This window comes from Amaranthus tricolor, chromosome 8 (genome assembly GCF_026212465.1).
Source record: "Amaranthus tricolor cultivar Red isolate AtriRed21 chromosome 8, ASM2621246v1, whole genome shotgun sequence".
NCBI lineage: Eukaryota > Viridiplantae > Streptophyta > Magnoliopsida > Caryophyllales > Amaranthaceae > Amaranthus > Amaranthus tricolor.
Window position 1 is genome coordinate 26,960,229 of NC_080054.1, and position 12,067 is coordinate 26,972,295.

A 12,067-nucleotide genomic window follows, 5' to 3' on the forward strand; every position below is an offset into this window, starting at 1 on the left:
GTCTGTTGTCTTTTCTTAATTTATAAGTTAAAACATTATCACATTTATAATTAATAAAGTTATAAGACTTATAACACTCCAAAAATGGAGAAGACCTTCTATCACATTTGCAAAAATCTTATGTGGGGCTTACATTGGAGTTCAATCCAACAATTTTTTTCTCAATTATGATTATGATTAAATTTATTTTTTTTCTAAATTATAATTATGATTAAATTTTCTTATACATCATCTTTCACTTATTTCTTTCACATACATGCTTATGATTGAAAATATTCCATTATTATAATTTTAAAATTAAATTTATTCATTAATAAGGACTTTTAATATAATTTTTGAATGATTTTCTACTTTATTTTCTCAAGACTATAAAGTTGAAGATATATCATATCACAGACTTAAACTTTTAAAATGAGTTACTATGATTATAACCTACAAATTTAAATTTATTTATAGAGTTGTACGATCATACAATTCGATTCTAATCCTATAATAGAATTCAAAGAATCTCGATCCTGAAATGGCCATAGCTAATAAATAGACTTAAACATAGCCATGCTTTAAAGCTTATGAATGTTGCGTATGATAAAGCTAAATATTCCGCTTTGGAATGAAGGGTGAAAAAGATTCGAACTCGTAAGCTTCTATCACATTGACTTTTGATGTTATATCAAGGAACCAACTCAATCAACATCTTAAATTAATGGTTAAGTCCACGTTATATACTCTTAACGCATGCATCATTAGCTTGATATATAGTACAAGAAGCAACTAATTATGAAACAAAGACAACGCTATATGTTCAAAAGTGACTCCTTGAATCCTTTACATTGTACTTCTATACATATTTGACGAAAAGCATTTGAAACACACCAAAGAAAACAACATATTTGCATGGATAATTCCTCATTTTTATCGAACAAGAGAATCACCAGAGTAAGGATGGTTAAAACTTTGTCCGGTACTCGATCCTTCGTAACTTTGAGAAGTTGTTGTAGAATCAGCATCCGGGTTCATTCCTGCCATCTGCATTATGTTTTCCAGTTCTTTCACAACTTCTCCTGTTGCTGGCCTATCAACTCCGAATTCTTCTACACATTTCAAAGCCAAATCCATAAACCTGTCGAAACCAACTAGGGCGATTGTTGATGAACGAAGCAACGGATCAATTATATTACACAAGTTATATAATTCCTTGGACTTGTCTACTGTTTCTTTGATCTGTTTTACTATGAATTGTCCTTGTTGAATTGGTTTGCTAGCGGTTATCATTTCGAGTAAAACCACACCGAAACTAAAAATATCACTTTTCTCGGTTAACTGATTTGTCTGGAAATATTCAGGATCAAGGTATCCCTGCAGCAGCAGAACAAATAATAATGTCAATATAAAAATTTATATGTTCAAGGCTGTTACTTGGACTCGAATATTGATGTTGGATACAGGTTCGTGTCCAAGTGTCGAATACGTCTAGATATTCAATTTTATGCCTAAAATGAAGTGTCTAAGTGCCATACCAATGTCCGAGTATCAAGGATCGGACACGGGTACGTGAAGCAAAATGAAGAGTCCGAGTAACATAGGTGCAACGCTTATGCTCATTCTCGATGGAGTCAATTACAACGAACTATCATAATGAATCATTATAAGTCTCTTGCTAAGGAGAAGTTGCAGATGATGATTGCAATCAGGTCACGTACATCTAACCACACTAACTCGACTAAGGTTGGAGTCGATTAGATGCATTGGGATAATGCAGTGTTGTGAGGTAGGTTTAAGGCATCTAGTTAGCAATCGAGTGATGTGTTACAATAATAAAGCATCATTTCAGCATACTAGCACTTGAAAAGACCTAAACGAGTCAATGACAGTAAATGTGACTTTCATTTCTGAATCCAATTAACCAACTTGGTTAGAAAAAGTTTGATGTTTTTGGTTCAAAATGCAGTGCGGAGGTTGTTACCATAGTGCAAAAACAAGGTCGCATAGTATCGAATCACCGGTGTTGTAAAGGTTTTTCAAAGTTACCGAACCGATAATACTTGAATTGTCAAGGTGTAAAATGAAGCGCATTTTAGGAAGTATCAAGGGATATCTCATGATTTTCGTCGATATTTGGTGATACCACAATCGCATCACTCACATTAACGCAGCACCATGTCGTTGGTGCAATCGTGGCCGTTACCGCATTTTTGCACTATGGTTGTTACAAGTTACAACTCACAATCATGTTGGAGTGTCGTGGACTCGACAAGGGTAAATTGAGGTAAATTTAAGAGTCTGAGAATCTTACTGTCAAAGGATATAATACATTGGTTAAAGATTATACTAATTACTAACCATTGTTCCTTTGACTTGAGTAGTAACATATCCCTTGTCAGCATCACCATAGAGCCTGGAAAGCCCAAAGTCCGCAACTTTTGCATTTAGATGCTCGTCAAGCAAGATGTTAGTAGACTTAATATCCCGGTGTATAATTGGTGGATCAGCAAGCTCATGTAGATACTGTAGTCCCCGAGCTGAGCCTAGGGCTACTTTAAGTCGTCTTATCCAATCTAATTGAATCCCCGACCTCCCTACATAGACAATTCATGCATCATCAGAGTCGAGAAGTCACATAACGTTTACAATTGTAATACTTTGATTGTGCTGCGCTTGGTAGCGGAAAGCTGAAAGACTAAGAAAATTACCTGAAAGACTATCTAGAAGAGTACCATTTGGAATAAATTCATAGATCAGCATCTGCTCACCATGATCGAAGCAGAATCCAATGAGTTTCACAAGATTCTTATGGTGGACCCTCGACAAGAGCTCTATCTCATTTTTGAACTCTCGACTACCTTGCATGGATCCTTGCTGAGATCTTTTAATAGCCACAATTTGTCCGTCTGTAAGTACTCCTCTGTAAACCTACTTACATATAAAGAGTAAATCACACGATGCAGCCTATATTTTTGGAGAGAACAAACTGATAATTTGATCCAAGAATACATTATGAAGTTTTCAGTGTACTATTCCATCATAAATTTGTAAAACCATAAAGAGGTGGTACTCAAGGCGGTTGCCTTTTTTGTGATTTGGGGTTTAGGCCGGAGGATCGCCTATAGGAAATGACAGGGAAAATTATTCCAAACTGTAAGTGGTGAGAATCAAACTCTAGTAAGGGAGAAATGGAATGCCTTTAGTAACTAGATCAACCCATAACAAAAAGGTTATTACATGATCAAGGAGTGATTAAACATTGCTACACACGCCTTAATTTGGTGTAGAAAAAACTAAATTATGTAGTTCTTTTTAGTTTGTTCAACCTTCAACAAGACAAAATTTACTCGCCATATTTACATCAAGAGCGAAAAATACATTTATAACATTATAAGCCAGACATCTTTAATTTAAAGGGCGCCCTACGTCTTTTGCTTCCTCAATAGCTTTTCCCCTACTGGGTCTTTTATGCCAGAGAGGCTCTTTAGATGTCCCTTATTGCTTTTGGTCTCTTTTTTGAGACTTTTATCAATAAAATATCCCAATTTAAAAAAATCAATATAGCCAGACAATTACACAACATTAGATAGGGTGAAGTGGTGAACTAATTTGACTGTTTTATTCACTTGATTCTAATGAGTAAACCAACCTTGCCATAACCCCCGGAACCAATATGGTTAGCTTCAGAAAAACTGTTAGTGCATTTTTGCAATTCTACAAATGTGAAAAACCGAGATCCTTTCAACTTAGGAACATCGCCACTAGTTCCGTGCGAGTCCCAGGATACTGCACCGTGGATAAGAACAAGGATCAGTAAGCTTCATGAATTTATAATTGTTGCTTAAAAAATTGAAGTTGATACTTGTTGGTTGCTACTTACCAAATGGATTAGCCTGTTGCTTCGCTTTATTTGCTCGCTTCTTCTGATAATGTGCGTAAAATCCAGCACATACTAATAGCAATAGTAGAATCACAACTCCTATCACAGCACCAATTATTGCAATCGTGTGCGTTGAACTTTTGTTACCTGTGATACAGAGATCTGATTCTGAAACTTCACATAAAAGGATAAAAAGATAATGGCTTAGCTCATCCTAAAATATGAGTTCTGAAGACAAACGAATATTAAAACAGAAATCAAAGGATCTCGAGTTCAGCAATATTTCAAAAGGAACAACTGATAATTATAGTCCAAGCTTTCACCCATCCACTATGAATAATCTCACCTTTGGATTATATTTTAATTATTCAACTTTTGCCCTTAGTTTGCTATTAGCATACTAAAAGGGTATGTTAATAACAAACTAAGGGCAAAGGTTGAATTGTTAAAATAAAAGGTTATGCTGCTAGCACACTGAGGGCCAAGGTGTAATTATTAAATATAATCCAAAGGTGGATTATTCATGGCGGATGGTTGAAAGGTTGGAATATCAATATCAATTTTTCCTATTTCAAAGCTTTGGATACAAGCAACCCAAGTTCAAGACACAATAACATACAATTTAGATAGTGGAAGTGCTTGGTAAATGAGTTTTTCATTAGCTTGTTTGTTGGCTTTTGGCTGTCAAACGTCCTAAAAAAGTGTTTGGTAAATGGCTTAGCCAAAACCGAAAAGCTACTATGAGTAGCATTTTTATTCACTTTTAGCTTTTTGACACGTTTTTCGCTATTTCCAATAACCAACAATTAATTTTTACCAAACATCTCCATATTGTTGGCTAAAACATTTTGATTTCAACTGGTCAAACTAGCCAACAACCATTTGTTTGACCGAATGGGTGCCAAGAAGCATAGATTAAGGACTCAGAAATTCATGTAAGTTTAGATATTCAAATATAATACTTCTAACAGTCACCTTCAAAATGAGTGTAGATATCTGCATGAAAAACATAGGGTTTGAATATTTTTGGTGGCTCGTAACTCTGATTGCTGAAAACAAACCCAAGTTTGAGCACTGCAGTTCTGTTAAAATAATTTTGCCCGGCAGGAAAGAATGCTAAATGCATAGAAACGTAACCAAAAGTATCCAAAGATACATCACTTAGAGAGACGGCATCCACAGGAAGTGAAAAGTTCACAAAACTTCCCAGAAGAGATTTCTGAAGCTCGTTGAAGTATGCGTCATTTCCAAAGGCTGAAAAGGAAGGGGCTCGGAGAATTAAAGTGCCAGTGTATGGATATGCACATTTGCAGTTAGAGCTCGACATTTGATCATCGGCACATTTATAAGTCACACAAAACACTGGTGTGCTGTATGATGTTTCCTGCAGCTTGCTACTGCAGTACGGTGATTTTACTAAACCTCTTTGACAATACGGGTTATCTGTTAACCTACAAAAGCAAGGGTTAATTTGTTCCATGAGAACTATGCACAAGACATCGGGAAAACAACTCAATAATTGGGTGTCAGGCCATTGCACAAGATCAGAAAAGCAAAACCGTTACGAATAAAATTAGTGAATCACAAGAGTTCGATATTTCCTTTTATGAGGTTAGGATAAAGCTTGACCTAAAAAAATTCTTGGGTAAACAATTCCTCACAGCTCATAAGCCTATATGAGGTTCAAGTTTTTTTTTTTTTTTTTTTTTTTTTTTGTTTAGTTTGCTTTAAACAATTAATTACACTTTTGTAGTTCAAACTTCAGCCATTACTAGCTTATCCATGCAGAATGAGAAACTTACATCAATGTGAAATTGTTTCCAAGCACCACATCGACATTATCAATGGAATTATTCTCCAAATCAATGAGCTCCAATTGACGGGTATACCGGCCTCTAATATCTAAACTCCCGTTAAGCTGATTGTTCTTCAACTTTCTACAATAACAAAGACAAAATTACAGTAGCCCATTGTATCATTTAGATGTAAACAAAACTATTACGGTCCAATTATTGAAAATCTTCCAAGCTTACGACACAAGTTTATGATCTACAACTCACACAGTCTGTAAGCTATCGATGTTGAAAAATTCAGCAGGAAGCTGTCCTACCAGTCCTGTCCGTTCCATAATTCTGCAAGTGCGATGTTCAACAAATCAATTTTATATACAAGACTAGAAAATTGAAACACATAATAGAGTAGGTAAAGAAAAACGATTAAATTGAAATAATTTCATACGTATTTGTAGTAGAGAAAGCACGAGCGACTAGATTTATATCAGGTTTATATTTCATGGTTTTACGGCCTGAAGTGTTTTGACACTTTGGATATGTAGTTATTCTCTGATAGTCGTAAGCATATTTGACAAATCTAGCTCACAAAACAAGTCTTATCACAATTCTTTATATAGAACATCATACTCAATGGTCATTTGATAATCAAAAGATTAAGGGGGTGTTTGGCAAACAACTGATAGTTGGTAGTTGGTAGCTGGTAGCTGATTACATTGGTTGATTTGACTAACTGAGTTTAAACCCGCAGCTATGAGCAGCATGTTGTTCAAAAAACAGATGAATAAGTTGTTTCAGCCAGCTAATTTACAAACACTAATATTAGATGGTTTGATCATTCAACCCTCTATTTATATCAAAATAAGCTAAAATTGACTAATAAACTATATTGCCAAACACCCTCAGTTTTTGCCTTGAAAAAACTCTATACCACTCAACATTATAAGTGAAGGCTGAAAGAGAAAGAACACTTGTTGGACAAACAAACTAGTATCCTGGATTTGCCTCTAGTTATTGATGTTGCCAAAAAGGTATAATAAATACAAGTAGGCAAAGATGTGCTGAAGATCTTGCATGGAAAATATGTGGAAGACAATGCACTAAACGGAACCAAGATATCACTAGGAGAGATTAAAATGTATCCGCTAAAACATGTTATTAAAAAATAGTGGTTTACTAAATGCGCTTAAGATAAAAATACGTACACCGTTTTCAGGGACCGCAATGTTGTGAACCATGCAGGAAACCTTGTAGCAGCAAAACTGTTGTTGCTCAAATCTCTGTATAGAAACATTTATTAACCGTAAATTGAGGATTACACGGTCACTTGATTCAATAATCTCCTTGCGAATCGCGAATCAGAAAAAGCAAATTAAAGTCGGTTTTGGATTATTTTAAGGTCATATTGAGTGGCTCGCGAATTCAAAAGGCGAATTAACTGGCGAATTATGTTACGCTAGAGGAGAATATAGCACCGAGTATTATCTCATGAGTATAGGTGTTAGAAGATCAAGGTCTTCCTATTTCATCATTCAAATACTTCAAAGGCTAAATTGCTGAAAATAACAAGTTAAGAAGGCAGACAAATTTAGACAAGTTTTTTGAAAGGAAAAAAGTGTCGTCATAAAAGTTAGTTCCTTTCACAATGAAGAATATTATAAGGATGGCAAGACTTAAGGTCGGTATCTTGAACGATGGATTTGAACATGCTGGCTTCTTTCTCCTTACGCTAAAAAATGCTTAAGCAATCACATGTTTCTTATCATACTTACACAGACATAAGGTTATTCATTCCCGTAAGATTGGGCAGGGGACCAGTTAGTGCATTGTTGGACAGAGCCCTGAAAGTACACAAGTTTAGTGAATAAATATCTCATAAAGAAGTTTCAATGAAAATCTAGTGAAAATCCTCTTACAACTCGCTAACGCTAGTAAGGTTGTTCAAATTTGATGGAACAGGCCCACTCAATTCATTCCTGTCGAAACGACTAAAAGAAAAAAGAAAAAGAAAGATATTAATAGAATGATAAACCATAATGTAATAGTTCCATGCTTATTGGACACTTACACTGCTTGCAAGGTTTGGACAAGACCTAATGTTGGAGGAATTCTTCCTGTGAGGTTATTGTTATCAAAAAGCCTGACCGCAGCAAGACGACAATCATTAGCAAGCTATTATGTAATGGCAACAACATTCCATTTCTCCAACGCCATAAAATGGCTCCCACGTATGTGGGGTTTGGGGGTCAGGTGTAAGCAACCTTACCCTTGTTAGTGATGACAAAGAGGTTATTTCCAATTGGCCCTTTGTAGCAAACTTTTATGTGATGAAAAAAGGAAAACATTAAACTAGTAACCATATTGTAAAAAAGCAGTAACGGAAAAGTGATGCGGTAACGGGAGTGATTTTGTTATCATTACGCCAAAATATCTTTCCAAACCATAAGACATGATTTGATATGACCCAAAATGCGGTTTTTACACCTTTACAACGCTGGAAATATCCGTTCGTTTATTTTGAAAACCTTTACAATGCAACCGACGCAATGCGATACGCCTTGTTTTTACTCTATCCTAGTAACAGGAAACTAGATTCTAAAGAAGTAATGCAGGGGTAACAAAATGCTTAACATTGCACACACATGAGAAGCGTAACAAATTTATGCAGTGGTCTGGTTCGGTGAAAATAGTATGTAGCATAATCCTTATCAAGAGCTGATTTTAAGAAAGTCGATCCATACCATGTGATTTTATACAATTTAACTCAGATTTGAAATTATGTGCAACGTACACATTATAAAATTTTGGTCACTTTGCTGCAATATTTTGTAGAAAAATGTGTATCGCACATAGGAAAAAAACCATAGGAGCTTATGATTGCACTTACACATGGATTAGAAGCATTTCAGAACTAAAAAGACTCGGTGGGATTTCTCCGGAGAGCTGATTTATTCCGAAGTGACTGAAATGGTATAAATCTAGTCAGAAAACAATCAAGTGGATAAAAGAGATATAGTAATAGAAAAAGTCCGCAAGGTAGAGGAAGAGCGGATACAAGTGCTTTGTACGAAGTAGCATATCAAGTCCGGGTTTGGTTCCATCAGAAACAGGGATACTTCCACTGAGCTTATTGTCCGATAGATCCAGCCAATACAGATGTTCCAACTTACCAATAGAAGCTGGAATTTCTCCGGTGAAGCTGTTTGAATTCAGTGATCTGCATGTTTTTTAGGCCAAGCATAAGAAAACAAGGAAGAAAGGAAAAGAAGCATTGCTACAAGTAAGATTCTTACAAATACACGAGCTTCTTGAGTGATCCGACTGTATCAGGGATTCGACCAGAAAAGCCGCAACCAAGTAGAATTCTTCCAAATGAGAGAAAACAAAACAAGGGAATTTCACGGGGTTGCTTTGTTGTTTAACATAATTCACATGCATCATTCGGTTCCTAGTCTATGCATACATATCTTCAGTTACATAGTGCATAAACTAGAGACCGAATCATACAATAAGAACTATGCCAAATCATAGCCCCCACAAAATATCCCGAAACAAAAAGATGTATCAGTTAGCCTAGTGCAGAAGTGGCAGTTGTGAACGCCAATTTTCAGAGAAATGTAAAAGGTTTATTACAAGGTTGTAAGCTCGGACAGATCTCCGATATTTGATGGAATAGAACCCGTAAGCCCTTTATTGTACGAAAGATCTCTGCATAAAACAAAAAGTAGGGTAAGAATGCCAATCATGATAGCCCAAGTAAAATACAGTCTCGATTTCATATGGTCTTTTGTTTGATTCTACATATTTATCACTCTTAAGGACAAAATTTTCTTCTTTTCATCTACAAAAAATACGGGCGTATTCCACTAAATTATGTTCATATAGGTTGGCCTTGTGGTTGAACAATTTCTCTTTCACACTTATAATTGGGGTTCAATTCCCACCATTCACCATCTATCGGAAGGATTGATTCCCCTCCCTTGCATATATGATGTGGTTGGATTACTATGAAAACTTACAGGATCTGAAGTTCAGACAATGTTGCGAGGTCTCCCGTCAGCTGACCTGTCAAACCCATACTTGATAATGATCTAAACCACAATATACAAACAATAGGTTAGCATTTATACAAAAAGTTATTGTTTACAAAGTGTGATTGATGCTCATAAATGATAACATACATGGTAACTACTCGAGAATTGTTGCAAGTAATTCCTTCCCATTCGTCGCCACAAGGGTCTTCTCCTTTCCACTTCTCTGGTATGTTTGCCCACCCATCTGTGAGAGCCTTTAAAGCAGCAACTGCACAGACAGCATTTTTGTTAAGGCTAATGAAAAACAATCAGTCTAGTTTCAATTTTCATTCATGCTCATTCCCTTATCCTTTTTGAAGGGTAAACCAAGTCAACCAAAAGCTCTTTGGGCAAGAAATATAGATACAACATAAGCGCTCAGCATATGTAACGCTAAATATTCCACTTAGAAACGGAGATGAGATTTGTATATGTGACCTTCCGTCTCAATGGATCTAATAACATGTCAAGAAACGATCTCAATCAAAAACTTAAACTAGTGGTTGCAATCAAATGTTGTATACTCAATCAATTTCAACGACCAAAAGCTTAAGCTAATAGTCATATCCTATCAAGTATGGATTCAACAGAGCTCCTCATGCTTGACACTAAATATTCCACTTGAAATGAGGGTAGATGAGATTTGAATGCGTGAAGTTGTGTCATATTGGTTTTTAATGTCATGTCAAGAAACCAACCCAACCAAAAGTTTAAGTTGATGGGTGTAACCCAAGATATGTTATATACTATCGAAATGAAAAATCAAATTTTGGTTGGAACAATTAATTATTGAATAGGAGTAATCACAAGCATTCTTAGTATTTCTTTCACGAAAAATATCTAACATTTCATAGCAAATTAAAATACCAAACGCTGTCAAAAATCAATAATATGTAGCATTCTTAGTATTTCGAGCAGGTCTCTCTCGAGTCAAGAGTCTCTTTGGCAGGGCCGTTCCTGATCATAGACAAGGTAGGCATTCGCCTATGGCCCAATATCTGAAAATTCTTGTTAATGAAGTAGACACTTAAAAATTTGCAATTGTGATTAGTTCTTCTATCAAATTAATAAGTATATGACACGTCTACATTTATTTATAATGATAAAAAGGCCCTAACATCAAAAAATTCTTGTTATTTTCCAAACACCCGTTAATGTTCAGGATCGAGCCTTCGTAGAGAAGGTTCATTTCTTTCAGTTTGCCTAGAGCCCATAAACTACCAAGTATGAGCGGAATACTATGGGTATGGCATGACATAATGATGATGATGATGTTAATAAAAAAAATGCTTATGATAACAGATATACAAGGAACAAAGACATAAAAAATGATACAATGATGCAGACTTACAATCTTGGTCATTTGTGAGTGCTGTACTACTCCAAAAAAGGAAGCAAATGAATACCAGAAATAGAACAATTCTTCTTGGGATCACCATTCCACTACTTATATCTTTCATTTTTAACATTTTTTAAGAATCTGATAGCAAATGAAGTAATCTCAATATAAGAATAGGTGTTTTTAATACTCCAAGTGCATACTCAGACATATTCATAAACGAGACACTCAACTTGTTTACTCTCAAAAAGCTCTTTTTAGAAAGCACATGATTGTCAATATAATGGGCATTTATGAAGAACAGAAGACAGTTGAAAATTCAATAATATGGGTCCCATGAATTTACCAAAAATATCCTATCTTTTTTGAGGACTTGTCTTCGCCATTCATCAGTTGATCGTTGACCCGTTGACTATAAGTACTTCTATTATCATGGAATAAAAACTCCCCGTTCACGTTATGTAACCTGTTTGATAGTTGCCGCGATGTTAAATCTTGTTATAAACGGTGCATGAAATTTTACAGTCAAAACGCCGCATTTATCGTTACGTAACGTGTCATGCCCGTTATTTTACCGTTATAACGATATTGCACCGTTACAACGTTATTTGTCTCCCCGTTAGAATTTCATTAATAACCATTTTTATTAAGACACATAAATTATAGTTACTCATAATTTAGTTGATTAACAAAATAATTAACTAATAACTAATAAGTTAATTAAAGATACACTAAAAAAACCTCCAAAATTACAAGTTTAATAGTTGTAAGCATTATTGCATAATAATAGTACTTCAACAACAAAAATGCAATTTAAGTTCAAAACTTCCTTTATGTGACTTTTTTTTTTCCAAAAATAACACCGCATCGGCTGCAATTTTATGTTATTACTCTATAATAGCCGTTTACACGACACCCGACCGTTCCTGTAAACGCATCCATAGTTTTTTTCTATTTTTAGGCTTTAGCTATAAACCACACTCTTTCTATTTTTAGCCTTAAA

The 12,067-nt window shown here is 35.2% G+C and overlaps 1 protein-coding gene across 3 annotated transcripts; it reads right to left on the bottom strand.

Moving 5' to 3' along the window:
- Window positions 1-772: 772 nt before the first annotated feature.
- On the bottom strand, window positions 773-11,329 carry LOC130820983 (leucine-rich repeat receptor protein kinase HPCA1-like). 3 transcript variants are annotated; one of them, XM_057686569.1, is made up of 19 exons: window positions 11,077-11,329; window positions 9,834-9,954; window positions 9,672-9,743; window positions 9,286-9,360; window positions 8,946-9,017; window positions 8,708-8,869; window positions 8,540-8,614; window positions 7,721-7,792; window positions 7,569-7,640; window positions 7,425-7,493; window positions 6,858-6,932; window positions 5,923-5,994; window positions 5,665-5,799; window positions 4,838-5,313; window positions 3,863-4,030; window positions 3,632-3,768; window positions 2,691-2,910; window positions 2,341-2,576; window positions 773-1,356 (listed from the first exon to the last, which is right to left on the bottom strand). In XM_057686569.1, exons 1-19 carry the CDS (start codon window positions 11,192-11,194, stop codon window positions 913-915), a joined length of 2,871 nt encoding a protein of 956 aa, XP_057542552.1. In that variant the 5' UTR covers window positions 11,195-11,329; the 3' UTR covers window positions 773-912. The 3 variants fall into 3 exon arrangements, with proteins under 3 accessions (XP_057542552.1, XP_057542551.1, XP_057542553.1); XM_057686568.1 differs by having other exon boundaries at window positions 3,863-4,036; XM_057686570.1 differs by having other exon boundaries at window positions 3,863-4,009; window positions 11,077-11,328.
- Between the last annotated feature and the right edge of the window lie 738 nt (window positions 11,330-12,067).